General features: G+C 45.9%; 1 protein-coding gene across 1 annotated transcript in view; it reads left to right on the plus strand.

The window, feature by feature from the left end:
* Positions 1-27,983, plus strand: part of LOC144172272 (putative E3 ubiquitin-protein ligase HECTD2) — a 64,747-nt gene that overhangs the window by 10,169 nt on the left and 26,595 nt on the right. The window contains exons 2-3 of the mRNA XM_077701025.1: positions 11,880-12,172; positions 26,613-26,715. Of these exons, the coding sequence (XP_077557151.1) occupies positions 11,880-12,172; positions 26,613-26,715 (396 nt within the window). The remainder of the gene's footprint in view (positions 1-11,879; positions 12,173-26,612; positions 26,716-27,983) is intronic.

A 27,983-nucleotide genomic window follows, 5' to 3' on the forward strand; every position in this document is an offset into this window, starting at 1 on the left:
AACAAAACGCGGTGATTTCTTGTATACTAATATCCCTGTTGGTGTTGTAATTGAGCTCAGTAGCGAACTACTGTATATGTTTATTTTCTTCGTTGGAAAAAAAACCGCCGCCGCTACCAGGTGGCGTCACGTGTTTATTTGGAACTGCAGTGCACGAGGCCCATAATCCTAACCTGCCCAGCAAAAGGGTTACCTTTACGTTAAATTGCAAATATAGGAAAGAAAGAAGAATTTGGCTGAAATTCAGCAACAAATTGGGCATTATGGCTGTTTAAGCCGAAAAACTCAATGCAGCACAAACGACAGGGCCACCTAATATCTACAAATGTTGATAGTTTTATTTGAGCGGAATTTTTGAGAGCGAGCTCCACTACACGATGCGCTCCTGCGCAGCACCTTGACCGGAACACCTTGGCTATTTTGGGGTAAGCATGTTGAGCCGTACGAGGTCAGAAAAAAAAATAGATCGTTTAGATCCCAAATAAGCACTCCAGACATGCTTCCAATAATAAACAAAGACAGCTAGATTCCCGCTTGTGTTAAAACTCTTAGAAAAGACCTCCACGAATCGAAAAACTGGACAAGGAAAACAGATCTTAGTAAGCACTGATTTACAAAAACTTTTCAAGCGCCTCCAATTTTACAGCTCAACACTGACAGCAGTGCTACAACTTACTTCCGCCTGTAACAGCGGATAGAGACCCGCACAGAGCATCAAAGGGTGGCACTTCAGCAAAGATATTCATTTCCCTAACGGGCCAAGCAGAGAGACGCCATATGGGCGTATGTTGCGTGAAGTAGTGTTGCTCAATTTTCACCTACAATTATTTTTTGTTTAAAGGATACTGTTCCGATAAAATTATTATAATTCGGAAATTTTACCTATTCGCCTGCATTTCGCTGTCTTCCGCATATCTTTTACCATCGCAGTGCATGGTTTAGGACTGTTTTTGCAAACTACGTTTTTATTTAACCATAACTTCTTGCTTTAGTGGTGGGAATGTATAAATAAACTAGAGCGTCGAAACAGGCAGAAACCGTATTTTGAGCTGCTGTATACAAAACAGACAGCCAAGGAAAAATTATTTAAATGGGAACAATTTTTTTTTGCAAGAAAAGCAAATAAATGATGTTACGAGCAGCGGCAGCGAGGGCCATGTTGAATTAAAAAGGTCAGCCACCTTCTTTTTTTCTTTCTGCACAATAAACTTTTTACCTGCCTCTCTATATCCGCTTCCTTAGACTAAGTCTACTTTCAAGCTTACATGCACACAGATTTCAATAAAAAAGTTCGTTTCTAATTTGGTAAATAACAGCTTAAATCTGCATTGATTTGAGCATTGATTTGCTGCTTAGTGCGCAAATGTCTGTGCACATTGTGGTTGAGCCTGCCAGACACTGGGTGGCAGGTTTGGCGATGAGCGGGCGTACTACTACGACCATGCGGGTGCAGCATTTACGGGATTTTTCATGCAATGGGCATATCAACGCTCGTTCGTTAACGCCGAAGTTTTTTTTTTTTTTTTTTTTGCTCTGACTTTTTCTGTAACACATCTATGCTCAGCCATGCGAATCCTTGCGTTTTCCCTTCAAACAAATCTGAAGGTGTGAAGTGTCCTACCTTTGGCGTTTGACACGGAGTCCCTCTGATTCCTGCCTTTTTCACCTGTCCACTCGGCGTTGGCTCCTCCCACCTCCGCGCCTGATTCAAAAAAGTTTTTCTTGTGTGCCTAGACGACCGTTTCAAGTCCTATCTTCTGGCTATTGAAATATCCTCACCCCGTCCCCTCTCTCCATAAACTTTGGCGTATTTTGCTGCCTAGAGGGCATAATTAACTCAGTGATTTACTAGAAGGAAAAGCAGCCATAAGAATTGGTCCTGTCGTAGCATATTCATGAGACCAACCATGACTCGAGCGCTCCTGTCAGTTTCAGGTGAACGATTACGCAGAAATCCACGCACGGCCGACTGCTGAGGGAGCGCTCTGCACGTCCCAACGTTAGTTATCCGTGTGTGTTTGCGTGTGCCTGTGTATTCCTTGGGGATTTTTTATTAATACGTGTGCGATTAAAGGCGCGGGTCGACACGGAGGCATATCCAGAATTAGGCCTCGGGCCAGCAAGCGTGTCAGTCAACTGGGTGTCAACTTTCCCTCGAGGGGGAAGAGCTTTTGACGTGTCACGAGAGTCTCCAAATTCTGCAACGATTGCGGGTTAGTGACGGAAAGTGAGCCTCGCTGGTGCCGCGGCTCAGTACTCGCTCAGTCACTCCTACAGGCTGCACGTGGGCTGCCATCTGTGGAGGGAACGACGACAGCCTCAGAAGACAGACGGGAATATACTCGGAACGGTTTCATGCGTATACTGTTTTACTGCTTCTCAAAAAAAGAAAACACACACCGAGTAGCAAAAAAAAAAAAGAAATAGAAAGATAAGCATGACAGCTGAAGATCAAAATACAGCCAGGTACTATGCCGAGACGCCATCGCGGTTTATGTCACAGGTGCATTTCAAACTGGAATTATATGAAGGATATCAAAATTTTCTTTTTTTTAAGTTTTCACTTCATTCCTTACAGAAATACATCTGTCGCCTTGTTCCCACAGCCCACTTAAATGGCCAATCACTGCGATGAAACGGTCCAAGAAGGCCAACGACGCGGTTTTACAGTCGATTTAGCTTGAACAACATTGTCTTCGCTGTGGCATTGCTGAAGACAAGCATGGTCGATTAAAAACACCTGTGGGTGGGCCTCTATCGCCTCAATGCACTGAACGGGAAATAAGTGCAGCCAAAGGGACAGGTAGGCCGATTGTTCGACCCAGCTTGCGATTTGACTAGAACGATGTGGTCGGCGCTGTAACATTGCCCGGTGGTGACGTTAACCATGCAGGTTTGCATTTTGTGAGGCCACAGCGGAATCGTATGTCGGGTTTCGTCTTTACTCAAATTCTTTCTGTTGGACGCAGCGATTAGTCATTGCTGCATTGGTTGAGACGCTCTGAAAGTTGTGGGTTCTGATCCCATCTGGAGCAAAAAAAAAAAAACATTTATCCATTTCCTTTTATTCCTACCACACCAAAATTCTTAATTTCACGCAAAGAAGGGGAGAACTTGTTACGGTAGGTCAGTTTTTGTTTTTAGCGTTCCTCAACTCAACGAGCGCCTCAATCCTAGTTCTCTCTCTCTCTCTCCTTCTCTCTCTCTCTCTCTCCTTCTCTCTCTCTCTCTCTCTCTCTCTCTCTCTCTCTCTCTCTCTCTCTCTCTCTCTCTCTCTCTCTCTCTCTCTCCACACACACACACGCACGCACGCACGCACGCTCGTACGCACGCCCACACAGGCACATTTGCTCTGGGTAGAGAATTTGAAAACCACGCGATGATTTGCAGACAAGTGAACGTGCAATGTAAAGGTTGACGTGACGAGATGGAAATGAAGCGAGAAGAAAAGTTGAGGTCCTCGCGCGCGTCACGGATAGCTGTCACCAGAGCGAGAGTACCGACGTCACGTGAGTTGATTGCCGTGCTACTCATGCCTTGCGGCTGCACCGCACCGATTACATTTCCCATTTATAAGCGTAGCGTAGCGAGCGCACGTTTCACCGTATTCCGTGAGGCCGCTCTCGGATCCAGTGACCGCTGCATATTTTATTCGCTTCCGCTCATTGGCTAACCGGTCATGAGTGCGTGTGACCAGCAGCTTTGAAGGAAAAGTACAGTTCAGCGTGTGGCTATAGCAACTGCTCAACGGAAACTCCCCAGGAAAAAAAAAGTGCGTGCATTAGAAGAGAATGAGTTCGAATGGTTGGCATTCGATTGGTTCAGTCGCCTAGACAACCATTTTGTATACAACATCGCCGCTGCGAGACCAAAAATAGAAAAAGTAAACAAATAAAGGTGGCGCAATCAATGTCATACTTGTTTAACGAATATGTCTCTGGTGCCTGGCTGCTTCTGGGTATTGTACAAGAATAGCTTTTCGCTGAAAAGATAGAGACCGACCATTTTGGCTGCAAAAAGGGAGAAGCTCACATTTCGAACGTGAATGCTTTGCTCATTACACACCCTTGCCCTCTCTTTTCAGGCAGTTGGAGAGGGGGAGGGGGAGGGGGAGTTAAAGGGAAAAGGAAAACTTCATATTATTACTGCAACAAATGCAGTGATAACATTTTATCTTCCGGGTAAAGCACTGCACGTGAGGCATGTACCCATCGCAAGCGTTCTCCGCGTATACATACAGTATTTAAAGGAACTTACTGTCACTAATGGCAGGCGCTCACTATGCACGCATTAAAAGCCGTAAAGTGCTGATGTACGAGTGCGAGCACAAACAGCAGCCGAAATCATGAAGTACGCCCACAATTGCGAGCATGGGCACCTACAACGGTCATCGGAAATTCATTAGATTGATTGTGGGATTTAACGCTCCGACGCCGCGCAGGCGATGAGGCGCGCCGTTGTGGAGGGCTCCGGGTTAATTTTTACCACCTGGGGATCTTTAACGTGCGCCAAAATCTCGTACACACGGGCGTTTTTGCTTTTCGCCTCCACCAGAAAAGCGGCCACCGCGGCCGGGAATCGAACCCGCGACCTCGTGCTCAGCAGAACATCATGAAAAATTCACCGAATGTGATACCGATTGCGGCGCTATGGAACGTTTACTACTTTCGCGCTAGTTACCTGTTATGCACGATTTCAATAAAGAACTGCCAGTATAATCAGAACCTGCAACCAAATTTTTAGACATGAAGCGATATTTACGCACCACCAGGACAGCCTGCAGCGTATGCGGTGAAGGATTGATGTAATCCACGTCCGAGGAAAAAAGGCTACGTGCACTTGGCACTTTTTTTCTGAAAGTATAAGTTACAGCCAGAGGCATGTATGGGGAAGCGCACTCAGATCCTCGCAAGGTTCGGGTGGGTTGCGCTGTTGCGTGACCTAATAGGATGGTTTTTTTTACTCCAGCAGCGAATTTCCCTCATTAATAGTAGAGGGACAGAGCGCTGAGTATTGATGGTCTGCGAGGTTCGCGGACGAAAGTAAGAGCGCACGAATCAGTGATATTGCGTAACGTGCTTTCCGCGGCCCGAATCACGGATTCTGTTTGCCGTGTGGTTCTCGTTCTCAATATGTTAATCGTGTATTTTCGGTCACTCCAGCTCTTGGAAGTTTTTAATGCTGCCCTTAAATTTACTCTAATTTTTGCCGTTATTATCTGGCGAAAAAGAGGAGCTTCCGTCTTTGAGAAGAATAAGCATTTGCGTAGGGAAATCTAACATCCGCCTGGAATGGAGCCCTACGGCTACAAAGGAAACTATACAGCTTTCTCACACCAGACGGTTTTTCTTCAACTGAAAAGTCTGAAAAAACTGTATAGTTTTCCTTTGTAGTCGTATGGCTCCATTTCTGGTGGGATGAGGAGGAGGAGGAGGAGGAGGAGGAGGACTTTTATTGAGAGGGAAGGCACTAGGCACGTTTGGAGAGAAGGAGTCAGAGGGGGGAGTGAGGCTCTGAGGTGGTGAGGGTCAAATTTTGCCTCCACAGAAACGTACTCCATCTTGGAGGTTTCCCCTAAACTTGTTGACCAGAAGGAGAAGCATTGTACTTTCTTTTTGGCGGTGCGGGCTGTCTCGGTACCAGGTTTATTAACGGTCCTTGACCATAATCGGCGACCGTGTCTTCAGTTTTGTTTAGAAAGCACTGAGCCTGCTTGAAGATGTTACGCAGAGTTGCTCTTTCGGGGCTCCGCGTCCATCCTTCATAGACTTTCTCACGAATCGGTGCACACAGCAGTGATTTGCGGTTGTTTTAAGTGCAGAGCACTATATGGACTCGCCTTGTCGTCGTAGCTCGCTAACGGTCGATGCGACTGCCGGAATAAGGCGGCACAGCGAGATAACGTACCCAAGTAGAGCCTGATGTACCGTTGTCAGGGGGTCACGCTGAGGCTTTGAAAACCGCGTGGTTTAAATAGTCATAACCGTTCGAACCTCGCGAACCACTGGCGCTTGTCATATACATCTCCCCGTTGTTTAGCGCAAAGAAAACTGCAGGTACATTTCAGGAAGAATCTGTGTATATAACCGGCAGATCCCCTGTTCATTTAGTTAGGGACGCTTATTGGGATGGTTTTTACGATAGTAAGCGAAAAAAGCGTCCGCGCAAGAAAAAAATGGCGCGTTCAAAATGCCGCAGAAAGGCTCCAGCCGCGCAATAAAACAATTACGTGTTTGAAATGACGCAAAACAGCTCCAACATGCGAAATTAAAGCAAGCACAAAAAAGAACAGAACTCCCGCTCGCGCGATTTCAGGAAGGGGTGCGTGAGCACTGCAAAGGCGGGAAATCTGAAATGCATGGGGTTGCAGAAGTGAGCGGATAACAGTGCTGCCGCCAATTTTGGCAAATCCCGGCTCTGAACTTCCGAAAGCTTTCACATTGAGTGGAAGGGCTTTAATTTTTTGGCGTATTTGAAAAAGCAGATGGCGACGTCTGTTCTTTAGTGGCTCCATTACAATGAAGACATCATAAATCTCCGCTCCGGACGAAGGACTGCTCCCTTGAAATAAGAGCCGCGCCATTTTTAACATAAATTTCAGGCGAATAAGCTGTAAAAAACTGGGGAAGGGTTTACGAGCCGTTTTCGCGCGCTTGACTTGTGAGGCCATGAGGCTAGTTCACACAATTTTGTGGTGCCGACAAATACAACTTTTGATTCAAATAGTATTCTGGGCTGGCAGGCAGGTAGAACGTGTCGTGGTTAAAACTGAAATAAAGTTGTTTTGCGGTGAAGAACTAGGCGATTAACAAACGGCTTCATAGCGACAATGTATGGGAAAATCGATGCGATTCGTAGCTGAACACTACGAGCGCAAATGCGCTGATTCACCGTTATTTGTGTTTTCCACGAACACCCTTTGTCAAAATTTTCTAGGCCAATCCTAAGCCTTCTGGACCCCAAAGAATTCAAAGAATAAGCTTTACGTTTAAATGTGACAAGATTATTTTGTAACAGTAAGAAAGAAAGGTGTTTTCTCTAGCTTTCGGCATAAAACGTTTCACCCTCGGTCGGGACGGAAGCTTGTACATTGAATTTTTTACGGCCTGCTCACTTTCGGCTTGGCCTAGGAAATTTTGACAAAGACTGTACGTCACATTATGGTATACAGGAACCACGTAATTATAAATACGGCCTTTTGAACCCTCATTCCGCAGTAATTACATAAACTTTATCAGTTGTACAAAATTATCGCAATCGGTCAAGAGAATGGAGAGAGCTTATTTAGAAGGAAGTAGCAGTTGATGGAAGAGGAGGAGGAAAAAATTTATCCCAGAGCATGTCAGCCCAAAACCCGCTGTATGAAAGTGACTCCCTCTTCACAGGATTCCATATGCTACCTTCGCCACCTGGCCCCTAGCAACCAGCCGAAGCTGATCCTTCAAGGCGGGGCTGGAGAGCAAGATCTCCCATCGCTGGCTAGGGGAATGGGTGGGGTTATTAGGGGAGGAAGTAGGGAGGGGGTAGCCTTGCAGTTACCATTCACAGTACTAAGGATTTCGTTCGATAATATTTTCCCGAAAAAAAGTTTCCACCGACTAACATAATCATTAACATTCTCCTGGCTAACCAGTCCGCATACCCATCCCACGTGGTCATTGCAACTGACGCTTCGAAAAAAGATGAGAAGGTTGGGGTGGGTATTTTCTCTCCAGCATTTAATTTGTCTTTTTCATTGCGATTACCAGATTTCATCCCCATTTTTTTATGCAGAATTTTTTGCCCTTCTTCTTGCAATCCTGAAACTTGATTCGGCGCATTCTTCCGTGCTGTTACTCACCGACTCCCTGTTCGTGTGCACCGCTCTCTCCTCAGAAACTTTAAATCCTATTCTTAAAACTTCTTATTCCTGCGTACCCATTCGGATCGTTTGGCTACCCAGCCACTGTGGGTTAACCCTCAATGAAACCGCTGACATGTTAGCTAAAATAGCTTTGGCTTTACCGATTGTAAAGGTGCTTCCCTCGTTTGCTTGCATGTTGCTGGCATGTTATCGCCAATATCTGTTGACTCAAGATTCCTCTGATCACGGGCTGTACACTTCTCCTGAACTTGAACATGTTAGCTTCCTGTTGTCCTATTGTCTTGTTGTTTCCTCGTCCTGTTGTCTTCCCTTGTGTGTAGTCCTTCTGCGCAATCCTCATGGCTTTTCAAGAACATCTCAGGTTCCGCTGGAAAAGAAGTCTACAAAACTCGCTTGTGCGAAGTATCGCTGACTTCTTTTCGCTGTGGTGTGCCTCCACTTAATCGGTAACTATATCGGGCAGATCTGATACCCCCCCCCCCCTTGTGCCACTTTTGCCACAAAATTGAATCCGAAGAACATTTCTTCCGTTTTTGCCGCTGATTTTCTAATAATCGGAGAAGGCTGCTGGAGGCTCCCCTGCGACGTCTTGGACTCCCATTGACTGTACCAGTGCTTTTGTCGTTTGGGGACACTAAGCTTGGCCAATGCCATAAAGGTGTGTGCAACGCCATCCACTTCTTCATTTCAGAGACAGCTCGTCTGCCGTGCTAAAAATATTCAGATTAGGCTGACTTTTACCTAGTTTTTCTACTCTCCTCACCGTTGTTATTTCTTATTTTTTTCCTCTCTCTCTCGAACTAAGACTAAATTCTTCCTTCTGCTCCACTATTTTGCATTGTATGATTGATTACAATGGAAAAAACTCTTCTTGGCTAATCCCCCTAAGTCGGTGTGCGCCATTTTTTGGACCACCACCACCATCACCACTTGATGTCCAATGAAACGCAGACGTCGATGGTCAATTCTCTCCCCCTTTCACGCTAGCCTTTTGTCCTTGGTGGTCGACGGAACCCACAGGCCAGAACCCATACTAATTCAACTTGGCGCTGTGGAGGTGTTTTGTCTTTCAGTACTCGAAGCACCAGCTGTAACACCCAGTCCGGCTAGAAGTTTTTGTGCGCATGCTGCGAGTCTGTGACCACCTTGGTAATGCCCGGAAGGGTGGGGGCTAGGGCAATTGCCAGTTCTTCCACTTCTTCCACGTCTCTGACTTGGAACGATGTGCTCGCCAGCATCTCGCTCCTGGTTGTCACCACCGCCACCGCTCTGGTCGTCCCATTGTTCTTAGATGCGTCCGTTAAGACGACACCTTCTTCGATCCCCAGTAGCCTGTTGACAGCACGAGCCCTGGCCTCACGCCTTCCTCCATGGTGAGTCGGATTCATTTTATCTGGGAGAGGCTTGGTTTTTATTGCGTCTAGCTATCCGTCCGCAGGCTGTTCTCGATCGGTCAGCCCTGCCACGCTCCAGCCGATTCTTCCCAGGACACGCCGTCCCGCCTTATTCAAACTAAGACTGTTTTTGGCTGGATAGGTGGCCCTAAACAAGTTCGTCCACTGTATTGTGTAAAACCATCTGAAAGAGCTTGTCTATCGACGCACTCATGGGGACTCCGTTGGCTTGCTTAACCGCCTTGCGTATAATTGTGTCTACCTACCTCTCTCCTCCCTTGTTCATCAGGAGTTTGTGTAGTTCACGTAGAAAGGCGCTGCTTTTAGGCCTGCCTTCCTAAAACTTGTTGCCGGGCTAGTCGGTTCATGCTCGAATTAAATAACAAATACTGTACCAGTAAAAAAGGTTTTTCTGTATATTGGTGTATACACCGGCGAATTGCCCACATGGTGAATACTAGCCATCCACCATGATTTATCGCAGTGTAACGACTTTGACTATTTGGGGGGCATGTAAATAATACTTGAAATAAAAATGTGCATGCAGTGTCAGCCATTTATTTGCCATAGGATTGTGCTCCTCGCGGCGGGCGCAGAAAACGCAGGTAAGCAAGTGCACGTTGAAACGGGGAGGTCAAGAATGGCCGCGCATCTCCTCACTTCGCTGCAAGCGTCGTCGAAAGACGATAGTCTTCTGCCGCCCCAGCCGCGTAAATGCCTCTCTTCTCCTTCCAGCCCACATCTCACACCCTTCTCCTCCAGTTTCGCTTCTCCCACGATAATCACAGTCGAGGTTTGCTCAAGTCAATTCAATTTTCTCGAGTTTCACTGCTCACGCCATCCACTGGAACCTTCTGAACTTGAAACACCGCCACGAGGGGGTGGCGCGAGTGCTTTTTGTATTTTGAGGTCAAAGCATTTTTTTTAAAGCGTATGTTTTATTCGCTATCGCAAAAATGAAGCAGCCTCGTACTTTTAAATAAAACAACAATGCAAATATCACATATGTATTGATGTATTGCTTCAAATATGAATAATGTTTCCTGTTTGCTCAACAATGAAGACAAGTATGAACATTGTCTCCAGATTTAGTAGCCTATAAATGCTTTTCCCGTACAAACGTCTCGTTCAAGAATTATTTTAACTTTTGCAGGGCGGCTGAATCAAGGGACAGACAGACAGGCAAACATTTTCGCATTTAAGTAGCCAAAGAACGACTATAGTCTTTAAAGGGGCCATGCAGACAAAACACAAGTATGGTTCATTCGAAAGATTGCCTCGTTAGAATCATACTGACACTTTTAACGCACACCTCGCTCAGATAAGCTTTAGAATTAGGACAAAATGGAATGGCCATACGACCCACTAGCTCATTTCCCGCGACAGAACCTATGATGTCATATTCCCCGCTGTGCGATTGCCTGAGGCCGGCAAAAGCAAGCGCAAATTACGCAGGGCTTATAATATAAGCTTGCCGAACGAGCTATTTGCGCCTAAATGTAATGTACATTAATTTTACAGCAGCAAGAATGGTGGGATAAACAATGAAAGTTACGAAAATACACGTAAACATAGAAGTACCGATGCGCACTGCTGCTGAAACTCCGCGCCGCACTACGCAATTTTAGCTGCTCAGCAGTCCGCCGCTTTGGAGTTGTCTTACACGACACTAGCCGATTGGCGTAACCGACGTGTTCTTACGTGACTCTGTTTATCGAGCATACCCCATGTTTCACAAAACGATTACTTTCTACCGTAACAAAAACAAACCAGGTGGAAATACGGTCAAAACAAAGCAACTGTGGGCAACGGTTCGCAGCTGAGTATGGCAACGCCATCTGGGAGGACTGACGTTGTAAGCATGGCTGAAAAGCCTAATGACGCGCTGGAAGTTCGTTTCAATGCCCATCGTTTTGATTTCATGGCGTACGTCACGAAAACACGCGTTATGGCGGGAGAATCAAAATTTTAACCTAAATTGATTAATTTCTTAGTGAATACGGCATAGTTTGCTGCCGGATAAGCGCTGGGCGCACTAAAAATTACGAACTTTCGAATAAGACAAACTTGTATTTTGACTCCATGTCCCCTGTAAAATTAAGGGGAAACCTTCTACGAGACTGGCTATTCTTTGCTTAGTGTGCCCCGAAAGCTTTCAAGACAAACTTCAGCCAGAAGAAACATTACGCAGTTTATGTTCAATAAGGACACACTCTTCCGTAGCCAAAATTGTGCTTTGATGATGTGCTCGAGGCCTGAGAAAGTAGAGTTTTCGAATTCAAATCAGCTCGGTGGTATCCAGTTTTCAGCGATTTCCAACGAACAACATTGGTACGTATCGAAAACACTGCCTTCACGTAACACCAGAAGGACCATATATCTAACGTAAGCACGGGATACATATTGTTACGTGGCGGCTGGACAACTGGCCATGAACCATGAACCATAGTTGACTGTGAAGCAATGTATTTGCATGTCAGCTATTAGGCCCCTACACAGCTTCGTCTTCATCGGAGGAGGTCAGCACAGCCATCTGTTCCCCTGCCCTATTCGTCACCATCTCGTGACAATATCTAAGCCACTCCAGCTTCCGTTTTAAACGCGTGACGCATTCCCTGCAGGATTCCCAGAGGCCGCTGGTGCGGGTGACCGGGTTCGGACCACTGATCACGGACAGCCTGGGCGCCATTCACACCTACATCACGGGCCTCATACTGCGGCCGCCGTCTCCCGGGGAGCTGTACCCGTCGCTGCCGCCGGTGCAGCACGATGCCGAGCGTCGCCTGTGCACGCAAAGCGCCGGCTCGCCCGCAGCTGCCACCACCGTCAGGGAAGCTGGATCGGCCTACGGCTGCGAGCAGCTCCTCGCCGAACCCGAGTACCCGGTACGCCGCAGGGACGTTCGCGAACTCAGGCAAGCCGCTTTTGATGCGCACCCTCTCCGGTGTACGGTTGCTGATGGGCACGGACGTGCAGACAGACGCCTTTGCCTTTAAGGGGGGCTCACCTGTCCACATTGCTATGGGAGTTACTACTTCATGACCCACATCATGACCAATACGAAAAGCTCTACAAATACATATCAGTGTGTTCACAATGCCCAAGTTTGCTTGTTTTAGAGATATGCGACTTATGTACTGAAATAAAACAAATAAAAACACTTCCTTGCTAGACAGCTAGCGCCATCTAGAGAAAACTGGATAAACCAAAATGTGTTGCTTGTTTATTTTTTATTTCAGTAAAAAAGTGATATATTTCTAAAAGAAGCAACCTAGGCCGTTACGAACAGCTCCATGAATTTGTAAAACTTTTTACATCGGTACACGATGCCTTTTAAGCTCGTGGGTCAATTAGTAAGTCCTATATGAATGGGATCAGGTGAGTCCCCCTTAAACGAAATGGGTGTATATCATGGGCTGGTGACAAAGGTCTAGGGACTCGCGGCGTGTAACTACTCGGGGCATGCGTAAGCAACATGGATGCTTATAGGGTTCAACCTTCCTTTTTCTCCATCTTTTCTCCACGTCACTACACTCACTTGATGTCTCTAGATTAATCTTGTGCGTTTGTATGTATTCATATCTTGATGGGTTAATCCGTCCCTCGTAAGAGCCGGGCCGCTGTTCAAGATCCACATGCTCTAAAATTGGTCTCTGCGGATGCGAAAACCAAGGTAAGCTGCCGGTAAGATAATCTGCCGGTATAGAAGCACGTGAATGTGTCGTCTCCGGAGTTGTCGCTGCTGGCCCTTTGCAGGGTAGCTTCTATTTCATCTCTGAAAGATACCTTTGATACTATGAATGCTCGTACACGAAAAAAACTTCTCCTCCTGATTTCAGACAGGAAAAAACTCTGTGTCAAAAAATGCACATGCAGGTTAGCGTGAAAGGATCGCTTTCGTATAATGGATCAAGAGGTGTTGTGATGAGCACTGGCGCGCACTCAGCACGCCGTGCAGTACTGTAGGGAACGCTGTCCGCTCTTTCTTTGAGTGCGGGGCATGCACCTCCCAATGAAGATGACTATTCGAGACACTTTGTGCCAGAGAAATCGGGAGTTGGACACTGCAAATGTCCTGTATATCCCCCGTGTGACACTGTAATGGATGTGACATAACTTCATCGAAAGTAATGAATGTGCAAAAAAAATAGTAGCCTCACTGTGTTGTCAATGAAGTTACGAGGAACAGGTAAAGCAACTGTGGACATCTGAAAGGCCCATCCTACCAACAGCACTAATACGCAACAACAAAAAAATTGGCGCAGCTTGCACTAGTGTGCAAGGCTGCAGAAACAGCAGAGCTGCCGACCCCTCTTCCTTCGTCGGAGACCCGGTTGCTGCACCTCACAAGGATTTCCGAACTTGCCGGTGAAAGTTCTCCATGACTGGCAGGCCCGGATCGTTTTGTCCGCAGGCTTTCACATCTCCTCCAAAGTGGACCGCGTTAGCACGCTAGAACCCGCGGCATGCTATATGTAACCCGCACGAACTCGGCGTCTTCAGGCGCGAACGCACGTGAACTGGCAAGAAGACAAGCACGCCAGAGATATAACGCCATGAACGCTGGGCAGAGTGTTTTCGATGGTTGAGTTAGCCGACGCCAGGCGCTCCTTACGAGGTGCACGCTCACGTGCACTCGGTATTTTTCTTTGGTATTTTTTTTTTTTTTTTTGCGAACTCCTCACATGGCGCAAGCCCACGCGCCAGCCTGAACGACTCCGCTGTACACGAGTCTTTATACAATGTGTTGCGCAGTGACGTCACGGCTTGACGCGTGCCGGCGGGGATCGGCGGAGCCATGCCTGCGCAAGCGAAGCGAGCGCGAAGCTATGCTCAGCTGCGCCAGGGGTTGCTATAGGCAACGCGAGGTGACGCTATCACTCCGCGAGGTTTTTTCGTGCGATGGACGGATAACGCTTGGCTTAAGCAGCTCTACTGCTAAAAGCAACAAATTCCTTAATTTCGTCTTTTTGCTGTAAAACAAAAGCCGCCTATATGCTGACGTTACATAATGTAGTGAATGCGGAAACATTACTGTAAAATTGCCGAACGTAGGTCATTTTATTATCAGTATCTTTTTTCCTTTGCGCGTTTTTCTTCCTCCACCTGTAGAAACCCTTTCTACCCATTTTCCCGTTTTCCTACTAGGCCATAAACCATGCTTTTTGTAATAATCCTTATTCAATTTAATTGAATTTTCCCGCTTCGTCACTGCTGACCTGTCATGTGTTGGAACAGGGCCGTACGATTGCAGGTTTCAGTAGATGCGGCATGATGGCTGTATTTTGGCATGCCATGTAGAGCTCCTCTATGTAGCTCCGGCAGGGAGGCAGTTAATAATATAGAGGAATTCTAACGCCAGGCAAAGCGTACATTTTGTGGGAAAGTACTTGGTTACTTACTCAATCGTTACTTCTACAATTAGCATGATCAAGGAAGGCAGAAAGGAGGTAGAAGGAAGGCAGGAACGTTAACCTGAGTAGAGCCTGAAAAAAAAAGAGAAAGCTGAGGAAGGGAAAAGGTTGGAGCAGATAGTAGACAGGCATGTCCAGTGCTAGGGCACTAAACGTTCAAGTTCAGGGATTGTCCTTGAAGTCCTTCAGTCTATAGTCTTATGTGTAAGTTCGTCGCCCACAAGATGCGTATGAGCTCTTTAATCGCCTTGTGAGCTCATGACAGAGAAGGCCTGTGGAATAAAATCTTCTCCTCCGAAAATGGCCGCCGAGAGTCCAGGTTGCACAGTGCTGACGACGCTTTTCTTCTTTCAGGCGAGTAACGTTGGCACTCGCATAACATGTGGCGTATCGTCTCCGGCGTGCCGCACGTTTTGCACTTACTTCCTGCCATTCCTATCAAGTAGGAGTAAGTATTTGTGAATGCCACTCATAGCCAGAGGGTTGCGTCAGACAGACCGTGGGAGGCTTGGTGAAAGGGGGCGTTGCAGGTGCGGGTCAAGGGCACCAATACGTGTACAGGTGAATTCTTCGGTAGACCATTTAGATAGTGTTGTTTCCTGGGCAAGTACGTGGACAGCCCTAGCTGCGTCCGTCCCAGATAATGGAATGTTTACAATCGTCGCTCTTTGGTGTGCCAAACGGGCGGCAGCGTCCGCACTTTCGTTGCCGGCAATGCCACAGTGACTGGGAAGCAACTAAAAGGTGACATCATGACCCGCCTTGGCAGGACGGTCGTACACCATTCTTTTTTTTCTGTCAGTATCTGTTCGTGAGGTCCACGGCACAGAGTTGACTGAAATGCAGGCTTTAAAGCACAGAAAATCCCCCCCCCCCCTGCTCATTTTTGCACGAACTTTGCTTGGTGGTGTGAAGAGTGCTACGGGTGTCCGTAAGTTCTGTAGCCGTATAGGTGGGGGGATGGGTTATTTTGAATTCGTTGAACAGTGACATTCGTGGCATAGCAGCAGCGCTGGCAAAACCCGACGTAATTGTTACCGAGCCATCAGTTTAAAATGTGGGTTCAGTCAGTCTATGCCTCGTGTAAGTACATCAAAGTTAGCTGCTGCAGAGCCGGTGTTGGAAGATCCCGTTTCTTCTTTATTCCTGGGATATCTAGGCACATTCGGGGCTGCATCATACACCAAAGCAGAAGGAGCGGCCTCATCGCAGGCATGTATTTGGATGGCATGCTGATGACGTGGGCAGCTACTGCCCTTGCGAATGGCGCAAGGGGACGGGTCACTGGTTTACCCGCAAGGTGATAATAGGTCGACAGGTGAGGTGCCTAATAGAGGGCCTGAGTGTTTCAATATCCACGAATATTGACAGAGGTGTATATCAAGCCAAGGCAATGGTCGCTGATGTGAACGTACACCGTGGTAGGCCGAGACAGGTTCGCAGGGCCTATGCTTGTATGCGCTGAAGTGACTGAGTAATTGTGCAGCACGTTCTAGAAAGGACAGGAGCACGGTACCGCAGACAGCCCCCCCAGAAAGTGCACTCAAATAATCCACGTGGAGTCAGTAGATGTCTCTAACACACGTTTCGTGGTCAAAGGCCACAATCCATTTAGTAGGTCCACCTTTAGTCAGCTAGAGCGATGAATCGGCCCTGTTGTTATGGGTGTGTGCTTGTCTCGCATTCCGAAGGGCCGAGTTTCTATCCCAAGACCATAATTTACCGTATTTTGTTTTCAACTTAATTACTATATTTTGTTTATAGGAACTTCCCCGATAAATTTTGCGTCAACACACGGGCACTCTCTGATACGGTTTTTTATTGCTGTTGTTATCTGATCCATGGGTTATTTTATATGCCATCTGTCGGCCGTTTTGTTGGCCATACGTCGACCATTTCAGGGGACACTTCTCGACTCCAACGTCGGATTTTCGACCCACAGAGCTAATAATGTCTTCGCATAAAGCAGTTATCAGAGGAAGAGGAGGAGGAATAAACTTTTATTAAACAGCACGGTGCTGGTGTCAGGGGCACCCGCCCGGTTACAGGAGTCCTCAGTCCAGGACCCCTTGGAGTCTACCGGCCTTCTTCGCTCTCTCCACCAACGTTTGCTGGTCGAAGAGGTCAGAACTGGTCAGCATCTCCACCCACTGCTGAAAGGAGGGATTGGGGTTTGGTGTGAGTTCCAGCGTGTGGGAGCACTCCCAGACGATGTGGTGTAGGGGGCCTGTCTGCGGGCAGTATTTGCAGTTGGCAGTGTATTGTGTCGGGTACATGGCGTGAAGTATGCTGTTGTGAGGATAAGTGTTTGTTTGGAGTCTTCGTAGCGTGGTGGCTTCTTCTTTGGCTAGTCGGTGGTCCGGCGCTGGATATTTGCGAAGAGCCTGTCTGTAGTGCGACAATATTTCTGCGTATGTGTGAAGAGGCATAGACTTTGGATATGAATCTCTCTGTTGGTGTGGTTCCCTCTCGGAGACGGCCCGGTGTGAATGTTCTCGGGCTGCGGCGTGAGCCGCTTCGTTTCCTTCGAGGGCGGTGTGTACGGGCGACCATACGATTTCTATGCTTGGCAATTGGGGGTGTCGTTGCAGTATGTGCAGAGCGTGTTTTGAAATTCTTCCATTTAAGTAGTTGCTGCACGCCGCCTGTGAGTCGGTGATGATGGTGATGTACTCTTCTCCAGGGGTAGCTGCGAGGGCAATTGCGGCTTCTTCTATCTCCGTTGACTTTGTTAGGACGGTCGCTGTCGATAGCTCTTTTCCTGCTGCGTCGATTACGCTGATTGCGTGAGCCGGCTGGTCCTGGTAGGGCGATGCGTCTGTGTATCTGGTGGTCGGCACGTGTTGAAACCGTTTGCAGATGTATCCGATTCGAGCCTGTCGTCTTGCTTTGTTGTATTCGGGGTGCATATTACGGGGGATGGGTGCTATCCGTATGATCTGTCGGATGATGGGTGGGATGCGCGTTTTCTGGTCCTGCTGAGAAGGAACGGGGTAGCCAAGTTGAGACAAAGTGAAGCGCCGGCAGTGGTCAGGCGTAGTCGGCGGAATTGGTAAGTCTGATGTGCCTCACCTATTTCTTCCCAGATGTTAGATATTCCTAGTTGGAGGAGCTTCTTCTTCGCAGTTTTTCGGGGGAAGGCCAAGTGCTGTTTTGGATGCTTGTCTTATCATAACAATAAGCTTGGCAATTTCGGCGGGTTTCAGACTTAGATAGGGTGTTCCGTAAGCAATTCGACTGATGAGAATAGCCTGTATTATGCGGATATTATCCTTTTCTTTCAGCCCTGAGCCTCTTTGGGAAATCTTGTGTATAAGGTGCATTATTCTGGTAACAGTGCCTTGAAGTGGTAAGGTGGTTTGCGATCGTGATCCGTCTCTGGGGATCGTCAAGCCCAGAATACGTAGGTGCGGTACGTTGGGGATGGTTTGTCTATCGATGGTAACTGTAGGGTCCGGTATTGTGTCCGCGTTCTTTTTGGATAGCCGTTTACGGAGTGTTAGTAAGGCTGATTTTTCAGGGGCACACTGGAGGCCTCGGGCGCGTAAGTACTCCTGCGTTGTATTTATTGCCTCTTGTAGGGCTTCTTCTTGTTCTCCAATGGAGCCGGTCGGTGTCCACTGTGTGAGGTCATCGGCATAAATGGCGTGCCGTAAGTTGGGGATGTTTAGGAGCTGGGGAAGCAGGTCTTTCAAGGCCAGATTAAAAAGCAATGGCGAGATTACCGAGCCTTGTGGTGTTTGTTTTGGGCATACTGGAAATGTATCAGATCGTAGGTGTCCAATGCCTATAGTGGTGGTGCGGTCACTGAGGAAGGCTTTGACGTATTCGTATAGTCTTTCCCCGCAATTTATGGAGTTCAAGCCTTGCAGTATGGCTGAATGCCAGACGTGGTCAAATGCTCCTTTAATGTTAATTGCCAATATGGAGTATTTCTGCTGATTTGAAAGCCGTTCAATTACATCTTCTTTCAGCCGCAACAGTACGTCCTGTGCGGAAAGATGTGGTCGGAATCCGTACATTGTGTGTGTGTGTGTGGGGGGGAGTAATCGTTGTCTGCTATGTACGTTGAAGGGCGGTTGTGTACTAAGTGCTCCAGCACTTTACCTACGCACGATGTCAGTGAAATGGGCCGGAGATTCTTCGGAACTAATGGTTTGCCTGCCTTGGGAATTAAAGTGACGCCGGCATGTTTCCACTGCGGCGGTAAGATGCCTGTTTTCCACTGGCTATTGATGTAGCCCAAGAGTTGATCTAGTGTTAGAAGGTCGAGGTTGCGTAGTAATTTGTTGGGTACTTGATCACGACCGGGGGCGGTGTTCCGAGTGAGGTTTCTTGTTACCGCTTATTTTTCCTGTATGTTGAAGGGGGCATCCAGATCTTGGTTAGGGTTACCAGTATACGTAGGTTGCACGGATATGTTGTGCGTCGTCGTAGCCTTTATGGGTGCCATGGTTTCATTAAGTAAGTCCTGTTCGGTACCGGGGTAGTTATGCATAAGTCTTCGAATTTGGTGACTGATGGCAGTTTTGGTTTCGTGAGTACCCATTCCTCAGGTGATTGCATGTTTTGCGTGTTTGTCGCAAAATTGCGTCCAGTTTTGTCGGCTTATGTGGTTCGCGTATTCTTCTGCTTCTTTAGTTAGTTTTGCAATGCGGAGTTTAAGCTTGCGGTTTGTTTTTCTATTTTTCCAGCGTTTTATCAGTCCTTCACGGGCATCCCAAAGGTGCTGGAGGTAGGTGTCAACAGCGGGGTAATCTTGCGTCAGCCGAAGCTCTCTGGTGTGCTTTTTGAACAGGTCTAGAAGCTCCTTGGTCCACTCTTCTAGATATCGGATCGAATTATTCGGTGTTTCTTCTCGAAATTTCTTCCAGTCTGTTGTGCGAGATGTACCCAGTCTTTGGTTCCCACGTGACCGATTTGGAATCTGGAGTTCTGTTATGTAATGGTCGCTGCCAAACGTTCCAGCGAGACAGCGCCATGAAAAAACTGTTGAGGTGTCTCTGGTGAGGTGTCTCGGGAGACACTATTGCCGATTCTTGTGGGTGTATGAGGTTGGTTGCAGAGGGTTAAAGCAACTTTGCTAGATTGCTTCCTGTAACAGGGTACCCTTGCGCGTGTTGCGGGCATAGCCCCAAGCCGTATGGTGCGCAATTAAGTCCCCTACTATTGCCAGCTGGTTTCCTTTGGCCCGTATGTTGGCTTCTTTTATCAAGGATTTAGTTCCCGGTAGATTCCCAGAGTGTGGACTGTAGATATTAAAGAGGTAAAGGCTTGGCTTTTTTTATATAGAAAGAGAGAGAAATAAGCTTTACAGGCGTTGTCTATCTAAGCACTATGGCTGCTCAATCATTGAACGATCGCGCAGGTGTTTAGTTATAATAAGTTGTGATGGGCAGAGGGCGCGGGGTTAGCAGTGCATGTTACCACTGAGAAGCTGTATCTTCGTGCTGATTTTCAGTAACGGGAGACAGAATGATTAGCGACATCATAATTCCGGTCTTCATTAGGCGTGGGCTCAGTGGAGAAAAACAAACCGTTGTGCTACTGTGCACGAGACCGCGACTTCATTTCCAGCCCACAGCTGCTGTTCTTCTGATGGAGCCCTTCATGTGGTTTCAATATTTCATCATTCTTTTCTACAGCTAATTTCATCACCAAAGTGTAGCTTCGTCGCACAAATGCCAAATTTAAATTTGAATTTATTCGGGAGGAGACAAAGGCCCTTAGGTGGTCGTACACATGCGGACGTACACGAGCACAAAAAATGAAGCAAACTTGGACCCATCATCACGCCTAAGGGGAGTCATAAAAGTTCTAGAAGGTGTCCATGCACATGTGGCACTCGGATACTGTACTGGTTGTGCTTGGGAAACGTCGTTTAATCGGATTGCGCTTGGGACGTTAGCGGAAACACTCAAAAAAGAACTACTCATTGACGTGAAGGCTGCGCACTGAGAAGTGGCTTTATTTTAAATCAGGGGAAAACTTGCCCACCACAAATAGCACGAGGACAACGAAATTCGAAAGGTGTGAAAGGAAATGATGATGCAAGGGTTACACGTGAAGCTTGCGAAAAGTCATGTCGGGGGCACGTGCTATGTTTGCAATGGGTGCTCTGCAAACTGTCTCTCTCGCGTGGTGGGCGTGGTAGAAGGAGAGCTCACGTTCTCCTTCATGCCCTGACATATGGCAAATGCTTCATACATAGGGTGTCCCAGCTATCACCGAGATTTTACAAAAGACCAACGGCGTTACTCGAAGAAAACCTAGTGCATAATGTTTTTGGTACAGTGGAGTAGCGGCCAGTAATTGTTTCGTTAAAGTGATTTATTCGGTTACTGTAATTAATTATCTAGCTCGAGAAGTACTGTATAAATCACTAAAGTATCAATGAGGCACTTGTAGGTACCTATGGGAGACATCTAACTGCGGTATTTTCAGCGACGTACTAATTGCGTACTCATTTATTCTGATTGATAAAGCAACCCCGCGAAATATAAAAAATAGATAGTTGACAGCGAAAAATATTTAAGGTCATTCCGTCTGAATGTGGATGACCATCGGAGCTTTAAAGTAAAGTGAGTAATGACGGTTACAATCAGCACACTGGCAACTGCAGACACATTCCTGAATACTGTCAAACCGATGCACGTACGCCACTGGGTGGTCGGTTGGGCTGGATCGCTGTGGCATTTCAAGCCAAATGTCCCCAACACGAAACGCATAAATTACTCCCTTTTAGGCCCCGGCGCGTCCACATTGAAACACCGAGGGCTCTGAATGAGAAAGAAATAATGTGAAATTAAATGCAAGAGACGCGTTGTTTCCGCCCCGCATTCTCAAAGGGCTTCGTTCTCATACAGCTTGACACGATTTCCTTCGCGATCCGCTTGCGCCTTACGCTTTCTGGTGGCTTAGATCTGTCTCTAACGCAATGGGCCGCGGCTCGTTTTCTTTCTCAATTGCCGAGTTAAAAGGCGTGCTGAGCAAAGCCTCATGATATACAACACCTCGCACTTGAAAGACACGTGGAGCTTAGGAAGTTTTTATGTGAGTAACACAACTCCGCTTTAAAACTGCCCCGAACTGGTGACAGAAAACGCGAGTTTTTTTTTTTTTTTTAAAGGGTGCTCCACAGCAAGCACACCTATGGTGGGGTGTAGGACGAAGGTAAAAAATGTTCTGGGAGGATAGTTACAGGGAGAAATTCCCACGAAGTGGCAACAGGAAAAGCGAGGTTTTTCTGTAAACTGTGCTTCCAGCAAGCACAGTTATGGTGGGTGGAAGGACGAAGGCTACAAAGCACTCTATAGAGTTTAACATCATCACTATCATCATCCTGGTCGCTCCCACTGCAGAGCGAATGCTACTCCCAAAGATTTGAAAGGGTACCTCTCCCCATGTCTGTTATACACTACCTGCGAGTTTGTTTATATTTGACCCTGCATCTAAGCTTATCGGGTGCAGAGGTCGAAGCATTTCGCACAAGCCCTGATGGTACTCAGTCAATAAGACAACGTCGTCTGCAAATCTCTAAAGGTTCACGCATTCCTTGTCGGTTATTAACCCCATTTTCTCCAAATTAAGTTGCCTAAATACGCCCTCTACACAGAATGCAAATAGGTGCGGTGAGATTGCGTCACCTTGCCTGGTGGCAATCTGACAGAGAACTTTCTATTTCTCCTGTGGAGGATAATCGTACCCGGGCAACCTTCACAGATATTTTTGAACAAGGTTACGTAAGTCTTTTTTATTCTGTGATCTCTCAATGCCTTCAACACGACGAAGGAGGCCACTGAGTCATATGATTTTTCATTATCTATAAATTCCATATATCAGGTTTATACAGGGTGTCCCAGCTATCATGCACCAAGATTTTAAAAAAGAGAAATTGCGTAACTTGAAGAAAACCTAGTGCATAATGTTTGCAGTACTGTGAAGAAGCGGAGAGTAATTTTTTCGTTAATGAGACTTAATTAATTAATTGTAATTAATTATTTACTCGAGAAATACTGTCCTAATCACTAAAGTGTCAATGAGGTACTTGCAGGTAACCGCGAGGGGCATCTAACTGCGCTATTTTCAGCGATGAACTAATTGCGTACTCATTTATTTTGACTGATAAAGGAAACCCGCGAAATATGAAAAATACCACGTGACGGCGCTTACGCGCGCATTGTAAAGCAGCGTCCCCAAACAAAGCTGATTGAAAGCAACTGCTTCGCGTGTTACCCGCCCGAAGAGACAGCGCATCACCTTGATAACGGCATGCATGGAAAGAGCAACAGCAGCAAGATTCGCGGGGCGCGTGTGCAGATAATGCACAAACTCGGTCGCGATTTATTCTTTCTTTCTTTTGTTTATTTCATTCTGGGTAACTCAGAGGCAGCCTGTTTGAGGGCGTTGCTTTACGGTGCGCGCTAATGCGCACGGAGGCGCCGTCACGTGGTATTTTTCATATTTCGCGGGTTTCCTTTATCAGTCAGAATAAATGTGTACGCAATTAGTTCATCGCTGAAAATACCGCAGTTAGATGCCCCTCGTGGTTACCTTCAAGTGCCTCATTGACACTTTAGTGATTACGAGAGTATTTCTCGAGTTAGATAATTAATTACAATTAGCTAATTAAGTCTCATTAAAGAAAAAAATACTGTCCGCTTCTTCACAGTACTGCAGACATTATGCACCTGGTTTCTTTCGGGTTACGCCTTTACTCTTTTTTTAAATCTTGGTGCATGATAGCTGGGACACCCTGTATACAGGGTGTCCCAGCTATCATGCACCAAGGTTTAAAAAAAGATTAATGGCGTAACTCGAAGAAAACCTAGTGCATAATGTTTGCAGTACTGTGGAGAAGCGGATAGTAATTTTTTCGTTAATGATACTTAACTAATTAATTGTAATTAATTATCTAACTCGAGAAGTACTGTCCTAATCACTAAAGTGTCAATGAGGCACTTGTAGGTACCCACGAGGGGCATCTAACTGCGGTATTTTCAGCGACGAACTAATTGCGTACTCATTTATTCTGACTGGTAAAGAAAACCCGCGAAATATGAAAAATACCACGTGACGGCGCCTCCGTGCGCATTAGCGCGCACCGTAAAGCAACGCCCTCAAACAGGCTGCCTCTGAGTTACCCAGAATGAAATAAACAAAAGAAAGAAAGAATAAATCGCGACCGAGTTTGTGCATTATCTGCACACGCGCCCCGCGAATCTTGCTGCTGTTGCTCTTTCCATGCATGCCGTTATCAAGGTGATGCGCTGTCTCTTCAGGAGGGTGACAGGCGAAGCAGTTGCTTTCAATCAGCTTATTTGGGGACGCTACTTCACAATGCGCGCGGAAGCGCCGTCACGTGGTATTTTTCATATTTCGCGGGTTTTCTTTATCAGTCTGAATAAATGAGTACGCAATTAGTTAGTCGCTGAAAATACCGCTGTTAGATGCCCCTCGTGGGTACCTACAAGTGCCTCATTGACACTTCTGTGATTAGAACAGTACTTCTCGAGTTAGATAATTAATTACAATTAATTAGTTAAGTATCATTAACGAAAAAATTACTATCCGCTTCTGCACAGTACTGCAAACATTACGCAGTAGGTTTTCCTCGCGTAACGCCATTGCTCTTTTTTTAAATCTTGGTGCATGATAGCTGGGACACCCTGTATACTGAAGACTTTTTTTTTTATTACCTGGCTGATTGCGTGAATACGATCTATTCTTGAGAGACGTTTCTGAACGGGGTTGTCCCTTTAGTTTTTGAAAGCATAGCATGCCGCTAATTTGATTAAGCAATATTTTTGTGACTTGTACAAAAAAAGAGCTCTTTGACATCTCCGTTCTCGTGTAATAGAATTAGGTTCGCATTTTTCCATGTCTTTGACACCTTTAAACTCCTAAGGAATTGCAAAAACAACTCAATAGTTTATCTATGGCCATGTGTTTAACAGACAGTAAATATCGGTTTAATTTCGTCGCCTCCTGCAGCTTCGCCGTTCTTCATCCTTTTTTAGAACAACTTCAATTCATCATTGGTTACGTTTGAAACTCTTACAACTGCGATTTTGCTGAAAACCTTTTCTTTACAAGGGTCGGGTGCGTACAAATTTGTATAGAATTTTTATACTATCTTCTGTATATCGTCCATATTTTTTTAATACTTTGTCTTCCTCGTCTCTTAGTGCATGCATTATTATCGCGCCCACGGTTATTTTTTTCTTTACTGCTTCTCAATTTACCTTTTTTCAACGTTTCCTCAACTTTTGCCATGTGGTATGCACTGACATCTAAGGAGTTATCATCGACAAACTGCCGCGAACTGGCAACAGAAAACGCGAGGCATGGCTTAACATGGTACTTTACAGCAAGCACAGTGATGCTGCGTTGAAGGACGAAGGTTACGAGATGTGTCTGAGTCGTTATCAGCGAAAAATTTTCCTCGGGTCACTTAAGTTTGCTTACGTGCTTTCAAGATGAAAGCATTATCGCTTCCCCTGACCATACTTATCAAACCTGTCTTTCTTCACTTTCTCTGGTTCGTTTTTTGGCGGAAAAGCTTCTCAGATTCAGACTCCACTGTGGTTGGCACGCGCCTGTTCTACTCCCACGCCGTCACGGTCACCTGTAATGCGATATGACGTGAGCAATATACGCACTAGGTTAACTCTTCTTCCGCACCGTCGTGGTGGCTCACTGGCTAAGGCGTTGCGCTGCTGACAACGGGCTAATGCGTTGCGCAACTGACAACGGGCTGAAGTAGCGCACTTCCTACTCTGGAAACCTGCGCTAAGTTTTCATGCGGGCTCAAATGTATCATTACTTACCCTTTACAGCGGTGTAAATTTTCTGTACGGGTGAACAATTCCATTTTTTCGCACAATGAGGCTCCTAAGGCTTTCATCTTAAAATTGCCTCTAACTGGCAACAGGAAACGCGAGGTTTGCTTTAAAAGGGTGCTTCACCGCAAGCACAGTTGCGGTGCGGTGAAGGTTGAAGGACGAAGGTTACAAAATACTATTCTGGGCCGTTACCAGCATAATAATAATAATAATAATAATAATAATAATAATAATAATAATAATAATAATAATAATAATAATAATAATAATAATAATAATAATAATAATAATATCCCCAAAGTGGCAACTGTAAACGCGATGTATGTTTAAAACGTTGCTCACAGCAAGCACAGTTTTAGTTTGGCAAAGGATGGAAGTTACAAAACAATGACACCGGCGAAGCGTTTAGTATATGCCACAATAAAAAGAATTGCTTCTACTCTTGCCAAACCTGTATGAGCTTTATTGGAGCACGCTGAAGCCTCAACTTGTTGCGTGTTTCCTACACGTTTTCGGTAGTTTTTCTGCTTTCGCCGTGACGTCACGCCACTTCATTTTTTAAGTTTTATATTTCCCAGTGGTCCTCTGCATAGACTGGCATATTGCCACGATGACATGGTATTAAGGGGCTCACGCTTTTAGCAAGCTGCTGCCGCCGCCAAGCGGCTGCACGGCTTTATAAGCGAGGGGCTCGGCCTGGTTGCTCTGTGTTCTTCTTCTTCTCTCTTCTGGCCTTCAGCTGATGGCTGTTCTGATCGCCGCTCTTCAATCATTAAAGCCCCCTTCCATTTGGACTCGGCTTTGTGACGTGAGAGTATCTTGTGTATTGGCACTATAATAAAAGAGTATTGATTGATTGATTGATTGATTGATTGATTGATTGATTGATTGATTGATTGATTGATTGATTACTTGATTGATTGATTGATTGATTGATTGATTGATTGATTGATTGATTGATTGATTGATTGATTGATTGATTGATTGATTGATTGATTGATTGATTGATTGATTGATTGATTCACTCATTCATTCCATACGCATGACAAAATCAGTGGTGTGTACGCTGAAAATACTTTTATTTCTCCCCATACAGAGAAATTGTCGAGGAAGGCCGGGCGTCCAGCTGCTACTCCAAGGTTCAAGAATTCTACGAACAAACATTCAGCTCACTGGTGGAGTTGAATGCACTCTTCAAGGTGAGTTGTTTCTGGCACCATTTTACTGGGCCTACTTAGTGGAAAAAAAGAAACAAATGATTGGGATCATTATAATGCCACATTAGTACATCATATCAAACTTTTTATTACTAGTTGTTAGTCAGGTTTTCTAGTCATTTGCAATTGCTTGAAACAAAGAATATTTGAATGAGTGTTGCGAAAATAAGTAATTGTAGGGATATTACATTACCCATGGGTGTATCCGAAAGCTGGAGTACCTAGTTCGCCAATATCTGTTTTCTGTCTCATGTTCCAATCGTTGTTAAAGTTTTTTTTTTCCAAGGTGAAGATTTTGAATCTCATGTCGCCAATATCTAATGTTCATGAAACAGGCTGTATACTAATTTTACCTGGAGGCCCGGAAAACGGTTGTCTCGCGGGTGTCGGAACACCTTATATCCTTAAGGTGTTCTGGCCTGTGTGACCGGCTTTAGAGGTCACGGCAGCATCAAAAAGACTTGTGTGAGGGCTTTCATGGTTTTTATCCACTCTTCGGGTTTTCCCTTTTCTTTCTATGACCCTTTCCCCAGCGCATGGTAACCAACTGGACGTCATTGTATGGTTAACCTCCCGAACTTTTCTTTTGCCTTCCCTCCTCTTTCTTCGAGTGATAATAATAATAGTGTAAACTAATTGATGATTGGGTTTTGACCTGGAAATTAAAAAATAACGAAAATATACTCACAAGAAAAGAAGCTACATTCACACCACAGAGTTTCTTACGAACAGACTTTTGATAGACATACAATTCAAGCGTAAGGCTGCTCCTACCTCCCAACAAAAGGCAATGCTTGTACACGATTGTAGACACACCGAGGCAAAACTGCTCCTGAAAAGGGAGGAAGCGCTCTGTTGAGTGCTGGCTATATATCCCTTGGATGTACGGGGGTTTTTTTTGTTTGTTTTTGTTTTTTAAATTTTGAGTGGGTATCTGTGCGCGCGTGCATGTGCGTGTGTGATAAACGGAGCGCGGACGCATCACTCGTCCCATTTCTTGATCCGATATATCTCTTGCAGGTCTCGTTAGAATTAATTTTGCCTTACCGATAGAGATGCATCTTTGATTATCGTCTTGCAGTCGCATTTGCTAAACAAAAAAAACAAACAGGAAATGACCTGCACCGGTTGGGCACATTTATAGCATGGTGGGTGCTCCTTTAATCTCCCGTTATGATTTTTTAGCAACCTATCCCGTCTAGCTAAAAAGCTATTAACACACCAGCCGCTTTTGCCGACATTAAACCCTT

The sequence above is a fragment of the Haemaphysalis longicornis genome, unplaced genomic scaffold, assembly GCF_048455015.1.
Source record: "Haemaphysalis longicornis isolate Haplotype H1 unplaced genomic scaffold, Haemaphysalis longicornis Haplotype H1 scaffold_1, whole genome shotgun sequence".
Classification (NCBI taxonomy): Eukaryota; Metazoa; Arthropoda; class Arachnida; order Ixodida; family Ixodidae; genus Haemaphysalis; species Haemaphysalis longicornis.